Source organism: Halictus rubicundus, chromosome 10 (genome assembly GCF_050948215.1).
Source record: "Halictus rubicundus isolate RS-2024b chromosome 10, iyHalRubi1_principal, whole genome shotgun sequence".
Taxonomy (NCBI): domain Eukaryota; kingdom Metazoa; phylum Arthropoda; class Insecta; order Hymenoptera; family Halictidae; genus Halictus; species Halictus rubicundus.
The window spans coordinates 1,937,914-1,960,925 of record NC_135158.1 but is presented as its reverse complement, the minus strand read 5'-3'; the positions used below and the strand labels follow the sequence as shown (position 1 = coordinate 1,960,925).

The window sequence follows — 23,012 nt, the reverse complement described above, 5'->3', positions numbered from 1 at the left end:
GTATGTGGTTTTATGTCAGAGTTAGTCAATATCTAACTATAAAAATACTTGATCATTTATTAAAAATTTTACAGTCTTAAAGCTCCGAAATTTGTGAGGACTTCTTATAACCGGAAAAACTAAAAATGCAATGAGCTAAAAATTCTTATCTTAAATAAAATAATAATTAACATTTTAATATCGTACTTACAAAATTAATATTTAGATGAATATCCGTAATCTACTTGCAATGAACTGAACATATTTTGAATATCACTCATAAAAAAAAAGTTTAAAATTATTTATAATTTATAATACTCCTAGTTTTAAACACTAAGAAATCTAATAAATTCATCTACTCTGTGTCTTATCACATATGTTTAAAAACTTGAAGTTTTTGTAATGTATCGATGAAAATATAAATTAGTAGCAAGTTATGCCTATGCTATTTATGAGAAATAAATAATGTTTGTACTGGGATGTATCAACGAGATAATATGGCATTACATGGAAACCTTTTAACTAGTTTTCTAGGTTTCTAGTTTCCCCTAGTTTTTAATTTGTTTAATTTCCAGTTTCTTCATCCTCATTCTGGCCTCCAATTTCCTATCGATGATAAATTAATGTTAAACTAACTTTCTGGTCAAGTTATATCTTACTATATAATATGTAAAAATGTACCTGTGATGCCGAAGTATCAACATATTCTGTAGAAGAATTTTGATTAAGGAAACACGTGATCGGCTTCTGCCATTCAGGTGTCTCTCTTGGATGGTATGGATTACCACCTGAATAATTCTTTCCTAAAATGAAATTTCTATACTTGAAGCATTAATAATATACACAGAAAGAAAAATATTTATGCAACCACTAGATTTTTGTATCAACTGTTAATATAACACTGGGCCAAAGGTGATTTTATAGTTGTTAAATAAGAAATATTATTGTTAGTAAATGCTAGTGCATAAATATTATTTTTGTTTGTAATAATTACTGATAAATTTTGTCTACCTTTGCTGGTTCCCACAACTTTCTTCACGGGTGTACTTTTCACGGATTTAGCTGGTGCTTTGCCGCCAACGACTACAAAGAAAGAACAAACAATAATTCTAAATAGGATTAGACTTATTTGAAAGTTTAATAGAAAATGGAAATCAAGATCAAATACAAACAAAGGAATCATTTTCAGAGTTCGCTGAAGTCGAGAATTTAGTTAGAAATTTCAACAAAATTCATTCACCTTTGCTTGGCACACGATCTGCTTTTGTTCTCACCATATTCTCAAACTGAAAGGTCTTAATAAATTAGAATTGCAAGAGAAAATATGAAATTTTCGTTACAATATACAATACACGTTATTCAAATCATATGTCTACTGCGGTCAACTGCGGTTCTGTTACCAATTGTAGACCCCTACATCCCTACTCTTTAGTACCTGTTCCAGACAGGAGAGCCAACCTGAGAACGACTATGACATAAAATAGTAAATTTAAAAAAGATTTAAAGTTATGAAATTCTTATGTATAATTTATTGTAATATCAATTAATAATTTAAATATTTCAAAATTATGTTTTTGTCTCATAATCTTTATGCTCGACCTTCTTGTCTTTTTTTTATAACAAATATTAAAAAGTATAAACATAGTCTTAAGTTAATAAACATGTTGTTCAAACATTTTGATACGCAAATTCCTATTCTCATAAATTTGTACATTATCGCAATATTCTTATTAAGAAAAATATAACATAGTATTAATAAACCGATAATATATACTTTCGAACTGCGTCACACATATGAAGGAACATTTGCTGTTTTATTTAAAGTTTTCATTGTATTTAAAGTAACATTACATTGTATATATTTATCAAAGAGAACTTTTTCTGAACGAGTTCTTATAAACGAACGACATTATGGAATATGTCAGTTATATGATATATTTCTGTATCTTGGATACGAGAATCAACGTGTCATTATTTATATTATCATTACTGAATCACGTCATGAGTATATATATATACATATGTGCGTATAATACTGACACAGCAAAATCTTCTTATTTCGTAATGAAATTATATTTCAGGGTGATGAAAAACGTGCGCGTTGCGTACTCAATCGTTAACAGAAAATAAAACAAATGAAAATTACGTAAAATAATTTATATATGTATACATATAACTACATATATGTCTATGTTACATTAAACAGGCCTTTGCTTGGATGACATATAGCTTACATACAACAATTTCTTTTTTTGTGTGGGAGATGTTACAATTGGTTCGTTCGTGGACAATGTTTGAAAGGATGTTGTATAGACTTCCGTGCAAAAAATATAGCTATGTTGATAAATATATATCATATAACTTAGTTTTAATACTGAATCACAGAGACCCGGCGATGGGTAAGCAATAAATGTATACCCTCGGAGAAGTCTGCATATACTTCTCTCTCGGTAGTAAGTTTGTGCTTACACTGGAAAAGAAGCAACACCAAAGAATTTGAATGGATATAGTCTGAATAATTTTTCTAGCATTCAACATTTACAAGACTGCGTAAAGAAACCGTGTGTTCTTACAGAAAAGTACAAGTCTTTTCCAGAACACATTCGACGAATATTTTTCTACTCCGTGCGACACGCACGGCGGCGGCGGCGGCGGCGTTCGGAACACTGAAAATGTGATTCTAAAGAGATAAGCGCAGAAATAACATTCGAAATTGTTATGTAGTTATTACTTTCAAATGTTGTTCCAACCGTTTAACAATGCTCGAGAATACATTCTTGATTTTCCTCGTTATCTGATAACGCGTGTAAATTACAATTCTCGCTATATCTATGAAATCGAAGGTATCTCGAAATTAACACTAAGATTCTCCGATTGCGCCAATTTGACGATCGTAGACAACTTAACCGCGACTCGGGCAGCTTCGTCGAGATCGTCGATCGGCACGATCTTTAATCCTGCGTTAGCGATCAAGGCTTTCGCTTCGTCCACGTTTGTACCCTAAAATAACAAAACAATTGAATGCTTTGCATTTTTATGACGCAAACTTAAAAAAAAACATCATTCTTCAGTTACCTGCAATCGAACAACGACAGGAATTTTTAAGCTAAGTTCTTTAGTTGCAGCTATAATTCCCTCCGCAATAACATCGCACCTCATGATACCACCAAATATATTAACCAAAAGAGCATGGACCTATGTTGATGGAAGTGAAATATTCAATTTAATTGTACAACAAATTTGTATGCTTGGTCGAATAATATTTAAGCGTATCACTTACGCGTGCATCGGATGTAATAATTTTAAATGCTTCTTTTACAGCAGAGGTGGACGCACCACCGCCAACGTCCAAGAAGTTAGCTGGTTCTCCACCGTGTAATTTGATAATGTCCATAGTAGCCATAGCTAAACCAGCTCCATTGACCATACAACCAATGTTGCCGTCGAGTGCGATGTAATTCAGATCAAACTTTGCTGCTTCGACTTCTTTAGTGTCTTCTTGAGTCCAATCTCTCAGGGCAAATAATTCTTTTTGCCTAAACTCGGCGTTATCGTCGAATCTGCATTTGCAGTCCAAAGCAAAGTCTACGTACGACAAAATAACATTACTTTGTGTCTATCCCTATCAATTTTTACATTAAACTTACAGTTTCCATTAATATCCTCTGCAAGAGGGTTCACTTCCAACAGAAGAGCATCCTTCTTAATAAACATCTGATACAGATTCACAATGATCTTGGAAATATAGTCCTTAACGTTTTGCAGACCGAGCTTAACGGCAATGCGATCTGCCTGCTCTTTTGTAATTCCTTTTTGAATGTCAATGGGCTCATACATGATAGCGCTAGGATTTGTTGCAGCAACTTCTTCGATGTTCACACCACCTTGGCTCGAAGCTATTATAACTGGACCCTTAAATGAAAAGTTCACGTGTTATGCATTGGATCTTTAATGATTCGAATTTTGTATTTTATTTAACAACATACTCCAAAGGCTCTCTCCATCATGACCGCAAGGTAGTACTCTTTGCGGGGAAACATGCGCTGTGTGACCATCACCGCATTGCATATCCTACCAGCTTCACCTGTTTGCTTTGTAATTAATAATTTACCTAACATTTGATTGGCTAACTTCTTAGCTTCTTCTGGCCTAGGAATCAAATAAGAATGTATTACAAAGCAATAGACATTTTAATGTAATCATTGTGATAATTCATATGATTACTAATGACATACGTTTCACACATTTTCACACCGCTGACATTGGTGTCTTTAAAATGGCCTTTTCCTCTGCCACCAGCTAAAACTTGCGCCTTCAGCACAATGTCTTTGCTCTTTAAATCGGCGGCAAGTTTTGCAGCCTCATCTGGAGTTTTCGCAACTCCAAACTTTGGAGTTGGCACTCCAGCTTCGTTTAGAAGACTATAGCTGATGTGCTCGTGCACGTTTAGGTTCCTCACTGGTTGCTTTACTAAGTTGGTCTTGCATCCTAGTATCTATAAAGACAAATAATTGAAAAATTAGCAATGTTCCGTAAAAATAATATCTTTATTAGGCAATTAATTCGTATAATAATATAATTACTACTTTAACAGGGCAGAAAGAATGTTCAAGTGCAAGAACAAAGATGACTTAAATACAAAGAGCCTGACACCTTGTCATTGGCATTTCATAGGCTCAAAATACTCTGTTGCCTCTCAGATTTAAAAATAATCTGAACTCTGAGATCGATCATTGGTAATGACCCACATACGTTACGCTTGATCACTATTGTCCCTGAGTTGTTTTCGATAACAAACAAAGGAAGATCCCCAACTCGGAAATTTAAAAAATTACGAAACTTTGTGGGACATGAGTAAGAAACATGATTAATATGACAAACATTACCAATAAATGTGTTTTCCCTTTAATATTCGAATGTAGCCGTTCACGATTGAATGTTTCATAATTTTTTAAATTTCCGAGTAGTGAGTGACATTTTCAATGAAAACAAAAACCGCTATCTTTTTAAAAAATAACGGTTTGTTGATAAATATCACCAAAGACGAGTCAAAGGGAACGATAAGAAGGAAAACAAATGACGAGAGAGATCGGTCGGTCGATTAGTTTGAACTTTGAATTTTCGCAGAACACGACCACTGTTGATTGTTTGACAAGTGGTGCTCGTTCGGATGTAATTCAATCACTGTTAATTAAATACAAACGAACGATGCAGAGTCAATGACCAATGAATGGACGAGCGGGCATAGAAATATTCGCGTATATAAAATATTGCATAACTGTCACACACATAATTCGTGAAAAAATTGAGTTTAGTACGAGGCCGCGATCTTTGGCTTCGAATCGACTGACCCTGGCGCCCAATTTAGCAGACTACAGACATCAAATATGGTGGTTGCCCTTCGTATGAATCATTCGGACATATCCGACAAATTTTATTCGGTATGTAAACAGACCGACTAGTTCCAGGCGAGCGAAAACAAATAGATGGAAGGTCACACTGTAGTAAATGTGACCTGAACGTACCTTGCACCCGTTGAATCGGGCAAGATTCTCAGCAAGTGAGATGGACCGCGACAACATGGTAGCCATCTTACTAAAGCAGTGGCAGTGGACTGCCGAGCGTAAGCTGCGCCTTCATGTCCCCACCTTCCTTGATGTTTCCTGCAAAAACATGACGCAAACTCCGCAGCTGAAGAGCCGCGGTGGCGGCACCACATTTCTACTAAGCTAATCATTATTTGAAACAAAAATCATTTGCGTTATCGGCTCGATCGTTTCAATGTAGCCCCTGTATAGGCAACCGGGTATTCAGCTACCTATTTACTGTACGTTTCTTTAGCAATCCTTTATCTAGATCTGAAAATACAAAACCACACTGCACCGTCTATCCTCCGTACACTGTTCCAGCGATACGTATTTTTAAAATTAAAATACATGTAAAAGATATTGAATACTAAAGTTTTAAATCTATTTGGATGTTTCAGTCGCCTACATGCGACCAAATTGAGAACAATGATTAATATGTTTCGAAAGTAGGGTAAATTATTTTACCCAATACTTTTGCAGCAGAGTAGTCCTTCAAAAGCGAAGATAAACGAGGGTTTTTTAATAAATGTATATAGGCTTTCGGTAGCTAAAGTGTTAACGCACTATGAATTGTGAAGACAATCTTTATTTCTTTATAACATTCATATCCCTATAAATATGCTATACAGAAATATGATTATGGCTATGAATTATGATTTTAAAGTCATTAATTAGACAAATAAAAGCGAGATACAAAAAGACTATATATTTAAAAGTAATAGATATCATACAATGCTTTTACATTCTTTCCTTAAACATTTACAAAATTCCTTTCGTTATCTTTTCGTTTACGTTTTGCATTTGCTATTTTTGTCATTCGATTTCTCCTTGCTTACAAATGAAATATCGAGATTCAAAGAATTTGCCAAGTTCACCATTAGAGCCAATTTGACGACCGCCTCAGATGCACCAGCAAAATCGTCCACGGAAATCACTTTTAATTGAGCATCTCGAATTAACACTCTCGCTTCCTCCACGTTGGTACCCTGGGGAAACGAAACATAAAATGTATTGATTTTTACGAACGTCTATCAAGTTTCTTGATAACTTACTTGTAATCTTACGATTATCGGCAAGTTCAAGTTCAAGTCTTTCGATGCGGTAATAATTCCTTGAGCAATTATGTCGCACCTCATGATACCACCAAATATATTCACAAAAATGGCGTCTACCTGGAAATTTAGAGAAAGAATTCAACTTATGTGATAATTAATAATTGAACTTAAGAATTGGCATTCCCATTTCATTGTAAAATTACCTTTGCATCAGAAACTATTATTTGAAAAGCTTCCTTGACAGTTTCCGCCGTGGCAGTACCGCCTACGTCCAAAAAATTGGCTGGCGTACCACCGTAATGTTTTATTATATCCATAGTAGCCATGGCTAATCCAGCCCCGTTTACCATGCATCCTATATTCCCATCGAGAGCTATATAATTTAACTGGAATTTATTCGCTTGGACTTCATTAGGATCCATCTGCGAGAAGTCTTGCAAAGCAAACAGTTCTTTCTGCCTGAATTCTGCACTGTCATCGAATGAACATTTACAGTCTAACGCATAATCTGAAAATACATAGATTACTAATCAAATGTTCTTGCCCGGTGGATTAATTAATATCGTTTTTAAACATACATTCTTCACAAAGATCTAACGCCAACGGATTTATCTCGAGTAACAAAGCATCTTTTTCAATGAACAGCTCATAAAGATTGCAAGCGATGGCCGAAATAATCTTTTTGTCTTCTTCTTTTACCCCTAACGTATCTGCAATTTTGTTTGCTTGTTCAACTGACAAACCCTTCATAATATTAACTGGAATGTACGATATAGCTTCAGGATTCGTAGCAGCGATGTCCTCAATATTAACACCACCTTGTTTAGACGCGATTACAACCGGTCCCTGAAATTTGTAGATAGATTTAGCGATCGTTGATCGATTGCCTCCGAATGATGAGATCGGGAGATGATGGGATTTGGGAGACTTACATCAAAACTTGTCTCCAACATAACTGCCAGATAATATTCTTTGCGGGGAAACATTCGGGTCGTGACCATGATCGAATTACAAATTCTTCCAGCTTCTCCAGTCTGTTTCGTTACTAAGAATTTTCCGATCATGTTACTGGCTATATCTTTTGCTTGTTCGGCTCTGCAAAGTTACTGGAGTTGAACAACGCTTTTGAAATTAATGATTACATACAATTGCTAAAATCAAGTTCTGATCAGACTCACGTGTCGCACATAACAACGCCGCTAACATCGGTACCTTTAAAATGCCCCTTTCCTCGACCCCCAGCAAGGACTTGGGCTTTCAGAACAATATCCTTTAAAGCCAGGTCCTTGACCGCCGTGGCAGTTTCATCTGGAGTTTTGGCTACCTTAAATACTGGTGTCGGAATTCCAGCTTCCTTCAATAAAGTATATGCAGCATGCTCGTGAACTTGCAGCCGTCGAATTTGTTGGAAAAAAAGGTTTGATCGACGAATACACTGAAACATATATTTTTTTCGCATGAATCGGCAAGGATACGTTTGAATGAAACTAGCATTTAAAACGCGAAGATAACTACCTGTCCCTTTATGGTCCGTGTACCGATTGATAAAAGAGATAATATTCTGATTGACATGTTATCAGTTGATAAAGTTTGACCAGCTTAGTCTGCGCAAAAGGCGATCCAATGAATCCGTTCACTCGATGTAACGCAAGGTTTACGAGAATACAGAAAATGATACTTTGATACTTATAAATCTTGCAGGCAAATCTATTCGCAGAGCCATCATAAAGAATGTTCAACTTACAAGTTTCAGAATGAACTTCATTGTATGCATACACTTTAGATTAAGCTGAGTAGGCAGTGAGCGGGCGCTCCTTTGTCTTATTACGATAAATGTATATGTATGTATTTATGTGCGGTTGATACCGCTTCCAGTTGATAATCCCAGAACATGTATACCGTCAAAAGTAATTACAAAATACTGTTTTCTTACACTCTTCGTGTAACAACGTCCAGTATCGGTAGAAACAGCGAATTAAGAAAATGAGTCTTCCGGTTAGATTGAACTTTTAGATTATCGTAATATACCTGCGATATTTATCTATTCTCTTTTATACGCATTGCAGATACATGTATTACATTATGTTAATACAATACAATATAAAAAGTCAATTTACAATTTCATCTATGTAGAATCGGATTACAGATTTTCTTACAAGCGTTTATAATTAAGATAATTTTAACAGAAAGAGAATTCATTTCATACTACGTTATTTTCATAATAATTTATTGGTATGTCAGTTTAGATATAGTTCGATACGCGTGATAAGTCGATCATGTGTTAATACCACTCGGTTCAATAACAATATTTTTCTTATTAAATCAGACTTACGATTATCTTAGGAACTAGGTCCTTAACGAGTTTTCTAATATTCTGATAATTCGTATAGAGTTATAGTATCTCAGTTTTACTTCTTATTATACTTCACACTTGGATGATGCGTATGACTCAATTATGGAACAAATAGAATGCTTATCGAGGCCTTGAGTTTCTAGAAATAACCCGGAAATATTCAAGATGTAGACGAACAGAATCATACGAGATTATAATAAATTAAACATGTCTCGATATAAAAATTCTAAAATTCCATCACTAGATATTTATTAAGGTTTGTAAACACGAGCAGCAAAATTTTGTTCGTGTAAGTGAATAAGCGAAGAAATAAATGTTGGAAGGAAATAAAGAACGAACATTTTACTATGTACGAGATTCAAAATAAAAAATACTTTAAGACTTTAACGCAATGTCAAACATTGAAAATAATAGAAATATTAAATTTTATTAAAAACGATATAGATATTTATATACTATATCTATATCTAATTCTCTTAATATATTCGAAACATAAATCGTCTACAGTCTACAGCTTAAAAATAAACCTTCATATTTTCTGAAATATGAAATGAGAAAAAATTCAAAAGTACGTGCAAAGAAACTAGTTTTCATTTTTTTCTTTTGCACGTGATACAACTTAAACATCAATATAATTTGTAAGATTGCTGTATCTATATGTTTCAAGCATAAAACTTTCATCTCTGGCCTCAACAGTCTTATACTCTAAATACAAAACAAATCCTTTCGTTAAATTCAAAAGCTAAATCTATCGTTCAACGTTCTCCCCGTGACGCCGAGGTTTCCGGATAAGCTGTACATGACTTCGCTGAAGGTACGATCATCAACATCTGCTCCAGCATCCGATGATGGGGTATTACGTGTACGAGAGCGGGAACGGGATCTGGACCTCGAACGTTGTCGACCGAAAAGAGGTGCCCGACCAACCTGAAATCCATTCAGTTTATTAGAACTGCGTTGAAAAAAAAAACGTTATAGTATCCGTAACACTAGAAATTCATTTTTAATTAACAATCAAAATTACATGAATATGTTTTGCAAATACATGGGTCGACGGTCGCCATGATTCAGGTTTTTCTACTGATTGGAAATAAAAAAATTGAGATATTGTGGCAATCGTTTCTAAATACGTTAATTTTATGAATTCAAAAAAATCCCTTTGCACACCTACAGCACTCATATTGAAAGAAAAATCGATTTCTTGAAAATGGAAAACCAGAATACCTCCTTAATGAAGCAGCTATCTTATTACAACAGTCCCCTAAATCGCCCCTGTGACTTATAATTTAAACATACCATATTTAAACTTTGTAGACTCTGTCTGAATGGTGAACGTCCCCTGGGTAACTGGCGCAAACTATTCACAGCGCTTCCATTTCGGCTTGGTGCAAGAGCAAGCGGACGTTGATGCGTGCTAGGAGTATATTCATTTCCCATGGTACACATGAAGTTCACATTTGAATTAGTACTTAATCGTGGAGAACTACAAACATTGTTTCATCGTATTAAGCTCAAATATGTACAATGCTCACTTAAAAAAAAGGTGTCTCCAAAGTGACGATACAACTTTAAAAGTCTAAACAGAATGTATTAGGTCAGTGTAAAAGGAGTACGTGCCCGATTCCTTCTTGTATTTTAATACGGAAATTGGACACGAACTTCTCCACTGACCCAATGAAAAATGCCAACAAACTACTTGTAAATTTTGCTCATAACCTATTCGTAACGAGATCGTCAAAGGTACTTTAATCATACCTTAGTCTCATCAATTTCTGTTCGTATTGTGCGCGTCTCTGTGCTCTGGCAATCTGATCTGACCGCAATCCGCCGGTAGTGAAACGGCGTTGAGATGTTAAAATCTGCTGTCTTCTTTCTATGGCGCTTCTTTGCTGCAGCGACAACAAAGATTTTCCAGCTTGCGGCACCTGCAATAAAACAATTGTTCTAGTTTCTATGCGACTACGGTTTTCCAGCTTGCTCACGACTGCGCGCAGAACGAGATACTTACTCTGAACTGATTTTGCAAAGATAATCTCTGATTTTGTCTCTGCAACAACAGCTGTTTTGCTCTCTTGACACGATTTCGGTAAGCAATTTGAGCAGGACTTTGATATCCTAGCCGATTGTGGACTGAAGTCGGGTCCCGCAAATTCGGCAGACTGTTCGTTCTTTTCAACGGTGTTTTATTATTGGTAAAAAATCCTCCTTGAGTAAAAGTCAGATTTGTACGACTTCTACTGCGAGTCAGACCAAATCTGTTGGCTCGACCACGGCGAACATTGAAAGCCCCTCGTGTGTTGGACTTTTGGTTCAATGTTAAATTGCTTCGTGATCTGGTGAGACCATTGTTTTTCTTGTACCGTTTTCTCACATAACCTCCGCGCACATTATTATTATTCTGTCCAGCTTGCCAGGGCTGTTCTTTCTTAGCAGTTCCAATGTTACGTTTCACTCTTGCACCTCTACCTCTCAGTCCATTCCGTCCTCTTGCACTACCTTGTGTGCGTTTAACACCAGCTTTTCCATTGGCGGTCCCAGCCTTTTTCTTTTTCTCCTTTTTCTCCATCTTTATGATTTCATCTTAAAAGGAAGAAAATTCACAAGGTTTAGTGAGCGTACGGCCTTAGTTCTGGAAGTTAATTTGTTTTTGTTTTTTGGTTTTTAAGCTTTAATCTGGAATACGTGAAAACTCCCCTCCTGTACGGATGACACTGAAGGATAATTCAAGATGAGAAACTCAATGTATTAATTCCATTATGGAATCTGGTCTGTTTTTTGTTAACCGCTTCCCTGATTTTCCTCTGATATATGTATACGTGCATATTCAAATCGTTTTTCATTGAGTAAATTTATATATAAATTTATTAATTCAATATATATTAAAACCATAACATTCGACTGTCCTGTGTGTGAATTATTGTTTAATGTTTCCCAATCACTTGAGAATAGTGTAAGACTCTTTGCTAACTATCTAAGTGTAGTATTAAAATAATAACAATAAAGATAGCAACGAAATCAAACATATTGCTCTAATGAAAAAATTACAAGAGATATTAAAACCCTCCTAACTGTAAAATGTACTACTATTTAAACTTTTAAGGTATCTTTCAATGCTATAGTAAAATTTATAAATTATAAAATGTATAAAATATATTTAATTCATATGGTATATGAATTTATGATTATTAAAGTTTTTGTATGTAATTATTATTGGTCATCCAGGAAGCATTCAGGACTGATGTGTAAGGCGACAATCAATTATTCTGCTTTATCATTTTTATAGTATTTTTCTTCTTTCTTCCCATATTTTCAAGGTTCTACTAGTATCCTATAAACGTATTGTTTTCTTCATTACCAGTCCTTCTTCTTGCTCCATTAAAGATATTATTAAATGTCCATTGTTACTTGTTACTCCAAGGAGTAGATCCAGTTGTATATTTAATTTTTCTTTCACCGATATTTTTCTGACTCTTGACTCTACGCGATTCCTCCTTTTTATATCTTAACAGTTCATAGAATGTCTTTTCCACCAATTTCTCAATAGAAAATAATTGATCTTCAGCGTTCTCAGACTTTCTGTGATTTCTGATTTAGCCTGATCAAGATGTTGTCTTCTTCTGTATGATTTTTAATAATCTGTCTTTTTGTCTTTGATATTACACGTATCTTGGCTCAGTTACTTTTTCTATCTCTTTGTGCTTGTTTAAAAATACTGAATTAGTTATTCTTTGAATAAAAGGGATCCAGAAAAATGATATGAATGCTTGCATAAAATAGTTTGCAAATATTAGTTTCATGACTCTTTCTATTAAATTATGGTGACTTGATTGCACGAATAACGATGATTTTAAGTTTTCTGATATCGACATGGGTCTTGAATCGAAACCATATAGTTCTCCTGTTTTCCTGTTTCAAATTGAATCCGTAGCGACCGTTTATGTTTGCTCTGCTAATACTAAGTTTCCACAAACATTGTATCTGTGCAAATATATATAGTTGACTCAGGATTGTTCAGACTCCTTGTCTCCTTGAAGTTAGCTTATTCTGCGCTTCATCAGTTCTTTATCATTCAAATAACATACGTACAATGAACCATTTGCATAGAATATCCTGTCATTCTGAACATTTATGTATATGTATATATATACATATGTGTATTTTTTCAAACTGAACATGTTTAAACATAAAACGTAATCATCCTGAGTGACAGATACTTGTCGTATACATACGTATACTGTCATTCATAAAGAAATCAAACAATTTAATTTAACAGTGTATAGAAGCTTTTGCATACGCTCGTGGATGGTGCACCGTTTCAGGTTCATCGCATGAAGGAAGAGAAACTCGAGGAACATGATAGCAGAGATAAAAATACAACGAAAGTTACGCAAACGCGTATCCCACGCAACGAGAAAGTTGACTTCTTTTCTGTGAAGCGTGAGTCACGGCTTCGGTTGCGGCCACATCCAAAATAGTGTCCCGGGTTCATGTTCGTCAATTTTCCAATTTCCACTATAATTCTACGTGAATCATAGTAAATCCTTTTGCGGCGGCTATTTTCTCCTTTTTCACTAATACTCGCCGAACTCACGATAACGCATTTATCGCCATGGTTGTACTGAATGGTCTCAATATTCTCCTTCTATTTTATTTTTTGCCGAATAGGAATGCGTACACCGCCATAAACGTTGCCCAACGTATCGTAAACTCCCAAGGACATTTTTTTCTTCCAGTGATCGAAAGGTCCCACACACACACACGTCTCTCTTTTCTCAACAACGATTAAACGTGGTTAAAAATTAATGCCGGAATTAATTAAGCCTCGTCGTTGAAACCCACTTTTTTTTAAATCATTATCTATCGTCGGGCGTAAACGGAACGAAAATAAATTGGTGGGTATATCTACGCTTACGATTTTTTCCGTCGCCATATTGAATTCGTGCAAAAGAAGAAACGGTAGCCGTACGCTCACCCAGGATTATCGGCGAAACCGCTAGATTTTCGAGATTCTAGCCACTTACCAAGCGACATGTTCACTTTCGCGTCAATCTCTGACATTTTTCTGAATCTTTCTCTTTTCTGTATCAGTTTTTACGAAGAATAGACGAGAATCGCGAACCGACTATCAACCCGAAATTATCATTCGAACGTCACCACCGGTCGCACAAAATGACATCACAAGACGCACCGAACCCAAGTGAATACACTCCAATACACTCTACAAACGGTGCATCAGCGGCAGGAAGTCACCGTTGTCCCTGACCGGAAGTTTCTGTTCATTGGACGAACGAAGGAAATCGATACAATCGCCCGCCAAATTTTAAAATTCATCTGAATATTTACCGTTCAGCTACTTGTCGAATAAAACATAATTGGTCATTGACCGATTAAAATATTTTATTAACTACGATTATACGTTATACATAACTGTGTAACAACTGATAATCAATCATGTCGACTGCAATTATTAATAATTAATTGCATTAAACATTGTCCGACTCTGAAATAAAATACGTTTCTTAAATAAAAAATAAGTATTTGAATATTATGGCCGAAGATAAGAATTACTTCCCTTTATTAACGACTAATGTATATATTAACATTCAATACCGATGATTTATATACGTACACTGAATGCTTTGAGGTTAAGTTCATTCTTAGCCTTGTTACATTTTTCAAAACAATATCAGTAAATTTATTACCAAATATGGAAGCTATAATCCGCAAAGCAAAGCGTGAAGATTGCAAGGCTATAAGAAATTTAATACAAGTAAAATATTTATTTTTTATTTATTATAAAAAATATATATATTTTCCACTTTTATTGTTATCCTTTTTTAGGAACTTGCGGATTTTGAAAAAATGTCAGATGGACCAAGGATCGATCATAAAAGTAACGAGTCTGTTTTAAATATTTTCATTGTAACATTACAAAGCTAGTTATAAATAAATTTACAAACAATTTTAGCATTAGAAAAGGATGGATTCGATACGGAGCATCCCTTCTTCATTTGCTTTGTGGCAGAGATTAATGGGAATGTACTAGGATATGCAATTTCATATTATACGTACTCTACATGGTGTGGGAAAGCTATGTATTTAGAAGATATATATGTAACGCAAGAATATCGAAAACAACATATTGGTGGTCAATTGTTGAAAGCAATTGCTAAGGTATAAGCTCTCGAATGTGAAGAACTTGTTATTAAAATTACATTAATATTCAAGTAAATTATAATTAATAAATTTGTCATACATTACAGGAAGCCACGGATAACAATTGCTGCAGATTAGATTTTTCAGTTCTTGAATGGAACCCTGCACAAGAGTTTTATAAAATTAAGGGAGCTACAGACTTGACTGTAGATGAAGGATGGCATCACTACCGTTTCTCGGACACAGCTTTAAAAGCTTTAGCTGCTAGTATATAGTTATTACTTTATTTTTAAACCCCCTATATGTGACAACGTATTCAACTGTTAACAAATGTATGAAGATCATTAGTTACATATCTATGCTAATAATCATTTCAATATAAAAATGAGTAATAGAAAGGTAACATAGTATGTAATGCAAATTTAGGATTAATGTTACAGTATTTAATTCCCTCTGTCTCATTTTATGTACAGCTTACATATCTCTTTTCTTCGACCACATCGCTGCATGGATCCAATATAATTCCACTTCCTATTGGAAAGGAAAAACCACATAAGGATCATGTCGAGAATGATCACATTGACAGTGATTCTGATTTATTGTCACATAGTGATATGAGTTGGGGCTCGTTAGAGGATAGATATGTGCCATATGAAATTTTATACGACGGGTCCTCTTCGTCTTCTTCTTCAATTTCTTCTGGCTCGAGTGTAAATATTACTTCGCACTTTGTTAATGAAATCAAAGTAATAATTTTCTTACACGTTCTAAGTCTAGTCCATCGATTGTACTTGATCAAATGCCAGTACCAACAAGTATAGGTGCAGTGCATTGTGCAACCGAAAGCAGTTGGGGTAGTTATGCTGTAGACGCGAATGCATGGGATGATGATAGAGCACCTGTTGTACAGTTGAGAAATCTTAAAGAAGTGATGTTCGATGATTTTGAATTCTGTGGCTTTCTAACAGATAGACTGATAGGAATTGGATCTTCATTCTTGGCTAAGTCCCCGGAAAACGGCCTTTACGTACTAAACAAATTCGTTATGAGGAACATGGTACTTTGTTAGCATCATTGACAAAAAGAAATCTCTCTTAATACGGACCATTTTCCCACAGGCTATTTCAAACATTACAATGTTACATTTGCACCGTTATTTGAGATACATTGATCTTGCATATAATCATATATCGAATTTATCTCCTTTGGGAAAAATTCCCTATTTAATGCATCTAAATCTAATGCATAATAGAGTGAGCACAATTTTAGACTTTGATCCACCTTGGTATTTGACTTACGTAGATTTGTCTTATAATTATATATCAGAGATGCGCGATATTAGTTGCTTTTGGAGTATCGTACACTTGGATTTATCTCACAATGCGATCGAAGTAATCTCCGGCTTGCACAATTTAAAGTTAGTATACTTGCCGCGCTTACTTAAAAAAGAAAACAATTTGTGGTGTTCAGCCATGGTGGTCTTTTTAGATATTTGAAGTACTTAAATTTGTCGTACAATTTAATCGAATGTATCGAGAATTTGGATAAATTGAATATTCAACAACTCAACCTGGAAGGCAATTGTATAACATCATTTAGATCTGGTATACCTGAGTACAATATTAACACTTTGCCACATTTGCGAGAAATATACTTAGGATACAATAGAATCTCTAACTTGGAATTTTTTAAAGTAATAATATCTGTAATATTATGCTTGATCCATCAGGTAGTAAAAAGTTTTAAACGTAAAATTTTCGTTTAGGATGGATACAGCTTACGTGTAATAGACTTGAAGTTTAATAGAATTTCAGATTTACTGGAATTACTGAACTTCAAGGGTTTCACCGATGAAATAGATCTTAGAGGAAATGGTTGCACAGAATGGCCTAATTATAAAGCTGTACTCTTGTTCTCCATACCGAGTATACAAAAAATTGATGGTGTTCCCGTACATTCGTCTGAAAAAGTATGCAATTAAATGGTGAAATATAATAATGTCATCACATTGAAGAAAAGTAATTCGAACAGATCGTTGCAGCAACTTTGTTTGCATCACCGGTAAATTTAATGGCGGCCCGCACTGTAACGAAACTAACTTTATTAGAACAATTAAATATACCTACAATTGATCTCCATGTTCTACCATATGATGAAGCAAGCCCACCATTATTACTACTTACCGGCCCATCAGCAGTAAAAAAAATGTCTTTAGCACAACACGTTGTTCAAACACTTTCAAAAAAGGTAATACAGCTATACATAGAGATGCTGAGCCAGGACGTTTAAGATTAACAATTAATTTCAGATAAAGTACTGCCCATGGTACACCACAAAAGAATTAGGCGACAGTAAACTAGAACGGCAGTCGTACATTTTTGCAAATAGGGAAGAATTTAACGATATGTCTCGCCGCGGAGAATTTCTAGCGATTCAAGAAATGTTAGGAAACAGTTATGGGTTTCGTTAGTTAAAAATATATTAAATTTTGCGAGCGATATTTTTTTATTCGAGTATGGACAAATTGTAATTGCCCCTATGTATTTGAGCAGATCACAATCAAATCGCTTCGTTAATATCTGAAAAGAAAATTGGTATTACACAAATGGATTTGCATGCAGCTATACAAATGTGTAGACGGTACTCCAATGCTAAGCCGATTCTTGTGTTGACGAAAAGCGAGAAAATTCATCGCAGTTGGATTAAGGAGAAGTTTGATGTATATACATGTATTAAGGAAAGTACAGAATGTTCACCAAAGGAAAGCAAAAGTATGAACGGGGAGAGTATAGAATCCGAGGGAACTGTGATACACGAAGATGAAGATGATTCGAGTAATGTATGAACAATATACACATTCCTCTGTCTTTACAATGATATTATTATTGTTGCAAAGATTTCGGTCGTTAGGATGCAGAAAACTTTCAAGAAGAAGCAGAAAGCAAAAATGTAGCTTGTATACATGAAAGTAGTTCATCATTACCAAGAGTCTTTTCAAAGAAAAGTGATGAAGAAATTGAAGAGAAAAAATATATCAAATTTGAAGGAGAACAATTAACTGATACAAAATTCATTGACCCATCGTTTAGTTCTACATTAGATAAAGAAAACGATTTGAGGGTATAAAACATTGATACTTAACAATTAATAGTTTCAAGAATAAATAATTGTTTCATTGATTAGGTAATTTTGGATAAAGGATTGACCGTAGAAGAAGACGAAGTTTTAAAACGAAAAAGGCATCAAGCAAAACTGATGCAGCGTAGGAGTACATTATTACATCGAGAATTATATACCCCAGATAATCTAAGCGAATCAGGGTCAAGCGAAGAAACATTATTCGATCAAGTTTGTACTAAAAACTTTCTTCCTATCTTAATGTTAACGTTCTATACACAATGCAATGTTGTTTTGCCATTTATTTCAAGTTCCTAATGGAAACAAGAAATCCAGAATACTTGAAGGAAATGTACACTGATCTTGTAATAAAAACAAGAACAATGTACTTGAAGCACCATGTAAATAATCCAGGATTTTTTTGTTTAGTGGTATGAATTTTTACCATAATCCAGTAGAAGATACAAAATGTGCAATGCTTACTTAATTAGATTCCATTGCTTTTTGTAGTTGTTGACAGACGAATATAAGCTGGCCTTTAATAGACTGATCAATATTATTTATAAATCGTATACAGGCTACTCCACTGAGCAACCTAAATTTTTTACTGAAACTGAACACTTTTCACAAGTTGCTATTCCTGCAATGGTAAATACTGTAACTGAAGAAATAAGACAGTAAGTATATGTTTTACCAATTTTTTATGTTTACTTGACTCTGAATATTTAAATTTATAGATCACTCTCGTCGTCAAAACTGCAAACAAAAACGTGGTTAAGAACTTACGGTGTTACATCATTTAAAAAATTGATGCCTAGTCAAATGTCCCGCGATTCAAAGAAATGTCGCGACGCCAATGATGATTAACCACAAGAATTTATAAACTTCATTCATTATAAGCTTACCGTAGTTTATTTTTAATAAGTTCACACTTATTCTTATAAGAACACACTTTGTCAGAAATACTTTTGCACGAGGAACTATCATCAATTTACTTAATGTATTTATTTAGTCGTGATTGAGTTAATAAAATATAATTAGCGTTTTCTTGCCTTAAAAATGTTGAAAAATAAATTATTCTTTTATCGCTAAAATCTATTTAACGGTGCTAAAGTTACGTATTACTTATGTTTTAATATGTAACGTCATTCAACGATTGGCCACATGCCGTTTTATCAAATGAGGAGAGATTTTTATTAAAAATCGAAGTATCCGATGATTGTGTAATTACTTGCAAACTTGCATTATAATTTGTACTCTCCCTCTGATTGTCGAACGTGACTGCGAAGGAACTCTCGTCGATTTCGGGCAGAGGATTTTGTAAAAGTACAAGCTTCGTTTGTGTATCGATTTGTTCTGATTTCGAATGATTCATTTGAATCCACTTTTCATGCATCATATCCTCGGCATCTACGTTCCTCGATAAATCGTTTGATTCTGGTTCAACCGAAGAGCCTGTGCACGAGTTTTTAAGATCAGAGTTACCGTCCGCATGAGCTTTCTTCGTTTTATTTTCGAACGGGTTATGAATCTTCTGGTGTGCAAGTAAATTATATCGTTGCGTAAAACGTTTTCCACACAATGTACAGCTGTATGGTTTTTCACCACTATGAGCTCGCGTATGTCTCTTCAAATGGGATGTTGAGAGGAAGGACAAGTCGCAAATCTGTAATAAGGAAACGACTTCAATAAAGGTTTAATTTTTTAAATGTGAAACAAGCGATAAACAGAAAATATTACGGACATGGCATTTATAAGATTTCTTTCCACTGTGCGACAGTTTATGCATATTATAAGACGTATGATGTATAAACCTTTTGCCACATAACTCACACTGATAAGGGGTTTCACCAGTGTGCATTGGCAAGTGTCTTATAAGTGCTACTTTCTGTGAGAAGCACTTGTTACAGAAATTGCATTGGAATGGATTAATTCCATTATGCATTCCTACATGTACTTCCAATGCATGTTTGCGTTTGTATGCCTGACCACATTTTTCACACATATAGGGTTTTAATGAAGCATGAGTTTTTACATGTATTTTCAATTCAGCTGATGTATTCCATTTCGTTCCACAAGTGGAACATGTAAATGATTTTGGCTTGAGTTTTGAAGCTTTCTCTGATTTTGCAGGAACTTTTGCTTTCTTAGCTTTCAATGCTGAATTTGTATAAAAATTTCAATAATTACAAGTATACTGTTTAAAAAGTAATTTTTTAGAAATTTCCTTACCAGTTGAGCATCCAGTACTTTCATTTATCTCTAATGCATTTTCATCAATTTTTTTACATTTCGATTCGATGGACTCTGTAATGTTTTGTACTTGCAACTTATTGTCAGAAAGTAAAGGATTGGATTCTTTTAAACTCTTTAATTTGCTCCCAGAATTCACAGAGGAAAAACAGCTTCTTTCCCCTGTATGCAATTTTACTGTACATATATTCACTGAAAGCATTTTGGAAAATGTTATTAATTCAGATACTTACATTATTCGAAATAATGTTTTTTTACCTTCTGAAGAATCAATATTATATATATTGTTGTCATTAATCAATGATAGTGAATGACAACTTGTACCATTTTTTAAAATTTGTCTCTTCTTCACATTATTCTGACTATTATTATTATCATAAGTTCTAATATTCTCCGTGCTTGTTGTTTCAATATTAATACTATCAACTAGATTCGATACATGGTCTGTTACTTTGTTTTTGATACATTGTTGTTTAACCAGTTCTTTGATTGGGAAAGGTTGTAAATTTTTCCCATTCAAGTCTAATTTGTTTTCTTCTAAAACTGTTCTTGCATTCAATATTGCATCGTTGTTTATCAATTGTTTCATAGTTTTTCTTCTCTGACCAGCACAGTATATCTTTAAAATTTCACAACGTATATTTAGAACAGTTTTCTGAGCTTGTTCTAGCATTTCGAACATTTTATAGCATTGAGAACAGACATACGAATCATTTAATTCTGAAAGAGTTGCACGCAACACTTTTGATATGAAATTCGCTAATAATTCTCCGTTGCGAGGGAGAGCTGTACAAAATATATTTATACAGGACGAAATGTCGAAAGTCCTCTTGCATAGTAGACAAAATAAATTAGGTATCGGCATCATTTTTCTCAGTGTCGCTGAAGTTTTATTGGAACTCTAAATAGCCTGATTGTTCAATACCTTATAGTGTTATTTTGTCACGAATAATAAACAGTGTGCAACCATTTTTTTTATCAACATAAATTATTCTTCGAAATCGCATTTTAAGTGGAGCCTTCACCTTGTTCGGTAACATAACAAGTCAACAATGATTGAACGCATTAGCTATTTTTAAAAACATTGTTTATGTCTTAAAAATCTGAAAGCGTAACAGTGCATATTTACATAATAGCAGAAATAATGGTTGAATAGTTCCTTATTTATGTTTATGGATTCATTAACTACAGAAAACTCTTATAGAGGCGAAATTCCTATTGGAATCCTTGATGTCGTGTGTATGTAGAGTGAGCGTTTCGTAGCAGAGAGGAATGAGAGTGCTCACGCCGGGTTTTCGGCGTTCCCGATATAGTGCTGACATCTGCTCAGCCTTAGCATGGCATAGAACCGGTCAGTCTTTCCTGGAACAGAACCGGTCCACCGACGAGATATATACAGATATATATAAAGACTGCCAGCCTTACGGGAGAATGTGTCGCTCGAAAAATGCGGTGTCTTCTACCGCCCTCTAGGATAGATTTTGGCTGGAGTAAGAAACAGAATCAGAAGGCCAACGATGGTATCTCGTCGGTGCAGAAGCCACTAAGGAAATTCTCGTCGGTGAGAAGGTGAATCATCACGGAACCATATCGATTATTAAATGTTACATTCTCCGATAAACGTATTCAAATTAAACAGATATTTTTTTTAGTGTTGCTTTTTAAGATTTAAAATATTAAAAGTAAAACTAATATCAAGGACGAAAAATTCGTAAAAATATTTTACGTAAGAAATTATTAAAGCATAATTTTAGGGAAATCAATTTCTACTTCCATATGAGATACCTTAATTTGTAATTTAAAAATATTTCATGAACAAGCATTATTTCCTTACACTTTTTTTTATAGATAATTGTTCCAAGAATCGATCTGTGGGAACAGAAATATGTTGAAAACCAGAGTAGCGTTTATGTAACGTACTATTCCGAATAGTATAGAGTTTGAGAGGGAATCACGTGGATTAATTAATATAATATAAAATAATATAATTGTAGGAGCAAAGATAGGCAAATTTTTATTGAACTAGACATTTCAAACAGCGAATAAAAGATAAAAAAATTATTTGTTACGCGTCAAATAAAAATAATTATGTTATCTCTATTCCACACGTAATGAATTTATTCGACGAATAAAGATTTTTTTTTAAAGACCGACCAACAGCCTGGAATGTAAGCAGATGGAGAATCCAGCATTATTAGCAATTTATGCTTTTATGTTTTTAATCAGGACAATATTGTTAATAGGAATGAGTTGTAGAGCTTATCCCGATCAAAATGAGTCCAAACACGACATCATTTGGACTGTCTTTAATGAGATTGTAATTTTTATCGTAACATTACGTATCAGAGAAACTTGTTCGATTATACTCGAATTTGACCTCATTTTCATCAGGAAAATGCCCTCCATTCGAACGTCACAATTTTATGAGGATATATTGAACAATCTAAAAGTTTAAACTTTCATACGTGCGCGATTCTCCATTCGCTTACATTGTATGTCGTCCGTCGTTGC

The 23,012-nt window shown here is 34.4% G+C and overlaps 8 protein-coding genes across 10 annotated transcripts; 3 read left to right on the top strand and 5 right to left on the bottom strand.

Moving 5' to 3' along the window:
- Window positions 1–355: 355 nt before the first annotated feature.
- On the bottom strand, window positions 356–1,968 carry LOC143358017 (PCNA-associated factor). The gene is made up of 4 exons (XM_076794832.1): window positions 1,220–1,968; window positions 991–1,062; window positions 661–782; window positions 356–585 (listed from the first exon to the last, which is right to left on the bottom strand). Exons 1-4 carry the CDS (start codon window positions 1,254–1,256, stop codon window positions 544–546), a joined length of 273 nt encoding a protein of 90 aa, XP_076650947.1. The 5' UTR covers window positions 1,257–1,968; the 3' UTR covers window positions 356–543.
- A 152-nt stretch (window positions 1,969–2,120) lies between these two features.
- Window positions 2,121–5,662, bottom strand: LOC143358014 (succinate--CoA ligase [ADP-forming] subunit beta, mitochondrial-like). The gene is made up of 7 exons (XM_076794827.1): window positions 5,505–5,662; window positions 4,215–4,474; window positions 3,966–4,128; window positions 3,627–3,891; window positions 3,260–3,564; window positions 3,055–3,174; window positions 2,121–2,979 (listed from the first exon to the last, which is right to left on the bottom strand). The coding sequence occupies exons 1-7, from the start codon at window positions 5,568–5,570 to the stop codon at window positions 2,809–2,811; spliced, it is 1,350 nt and encodes a 449-aa protein (XP_076650942.1). The 5' UTR covers window positions 5,571–5,662; the 3' UTR covers window positions 2,121–2,808.
- A 471-nt stretch (window positions 5,663–6,133) lies between these two features.
- On the bottom strand, window positions 6,134–9,169 carry LOC143358013 (succinate--CoA ligase [ADP-forming] subunit beta, mitochondrial-like). Its single transcript, XM_076794826.1, has 7 exons — window positions 8,138–9,169; window positions 7,801–8,057; window positions 7,555–7,717; window positions 7,201–7,468; window positions 6,826–7,130; window positions 6,620–6,739; window positions 6,134–6,553 (listed from the first exon to the last, which is right to left on the bottom strand). The coding sequence occupies exons 1-7, from the start codon at window positions 8,192–8,194 to the stop codon at window positions 6,356–6,358; spliced, it is 1,368 nt and encodes a 455-aa protein (XP_076650941.1). The 5' UTR covers window positions 8,195–9,169; the 3' UTR covers window positions 6,134–6,355.
- Window positions 9,170–9,295: 126 nt separating this feature from the next.
- LOC143358015 (uncharacterized) lies at window positions 9,296–14,174 on the bottom strand. 3 transcript variants are annotated; one of them, XM_076794828.1, is made up of 5 exons: window positions 13,997–14,174; window positions 10,984–11,555; window positions 10,731–10,900; window positions 10,272–10,458; window positions 9,296–9,902 (listed from the first exon to the last, which is right to left on the bottom strand). In XM_076794828.1, exons 1-5 carry the CDS (start codon window positions 14,031–14,033, stop codon window positions 9,711–9,713), a joined length of 1,158 nt encoding a protein of 385 aa, XP_076650943.1. In that variant the 5' UTR covers window positions 14,034–14,174; the 3' UTR covers window positions 9,296–9,710. The 3 variants fall into 3 exon arrangements, with proteins under 3 accessions (XP_076650943.1, XP_076650945.1, XP_076650944.1); XM_076794830.1 differs by having other exon boundaries at window positions 10,272–10,389; XM_076794829.1 differs by lacking the exon at window positions 13,997–14,174 and adding an exon at window positions 12,331–13,190.
- A 221-nt stretch (window positions 14,175–14,395) lies between these two features.
- On the top strand, window positions 14,396–15,734 carry LOC143358016 (thialysine N-epsilon-acetyltransferase-like). The gene is made up of 5 exons (XM_076794831.1): window positions 14,396–14,745; window positions 14,817–14,868; window positions 14,944–15,149; window positions 15,239–15,398; window positions 15,605–15,734. The coding sequence occupies exons 1-5, from the start codon at window positions 14,563–14,565 to the stop codon at window positions 15,685–15,687; spliced, it is 684 nt and encodes a 227-aa protein (XP_076650946.1). The 5' UTR covers window positions 14,396–14,562; the 3' UTR covers window positions 15,688–15,734.
- On the bottom strand, window positions 15,553–21,745 carry LOC143358011 (uncharacterized). Its single transcript, XM_076794823.1, has 6 exons — window positions 20,760–21,745; window positions 20,481–20,693; window positions 19,993–20,408; window positions 18,960–19,914; window positions 18,732–18,888; window positions 15,553–15,658 (listed from the first exon to the last, which is right to left on the bottom strand). The coding sequence occupies exons 1-4, from the start codon at window positions 21,367–21,369 to the stop codon at window positions 19,381–19,383; spliced, it is 1,773 nt and encodes a 590-aa protein (XP_076650938.1). The 5' UTR covers window positions 21,370–21,745; the 3' UTR covers window positions 15,553–15,658; window positions 18,732–18,888; window positions 18,960–19,380.
- LOC143358163 (uncharacterized) lies at window positions 15,693–16,336 on the top strand. Its single transcript, XM_076795111.1, has 2 exons — window positions 15,693–15,716; window positions 15,904–16,336. The coding sequence occupies exons 1-2, from the start codon at window positions 15,693–15,695 to the stop codon at window positions 16,198–16,200; spliced, it is 321 nt and encodes a 106-aa protein (XP_076651226.1). The 3' UTR covers window positions 16,201–16,336.
- LOC143358012 (uncharacterized) lies at window positions 17,202–19,122 on the top strand. Its single transcript, XM_076794824.1, has 8 exons — window positions 17,202–17,378; window positions 17,440–17,596; window positions 17,684–17,970; window positions 18,042–18,251; window positions 18,315–18,479; window positions 18,560–18,679; window positions 18,759–18,925; window positions 18,986–19,122. The coding sequence occupies exons 1-8, from the start codon at window positions 17,202–17,204 to the stop codon at window positions 19,113–19,115; spliced, it is 1,413 nt and encodes a 470-aa protein (XP_076650939.1). The 3' UTR covers window positions 19,116–19,122.
- Window positions 21,746–23,012: the final 1,267 nt, after the last annotated feature.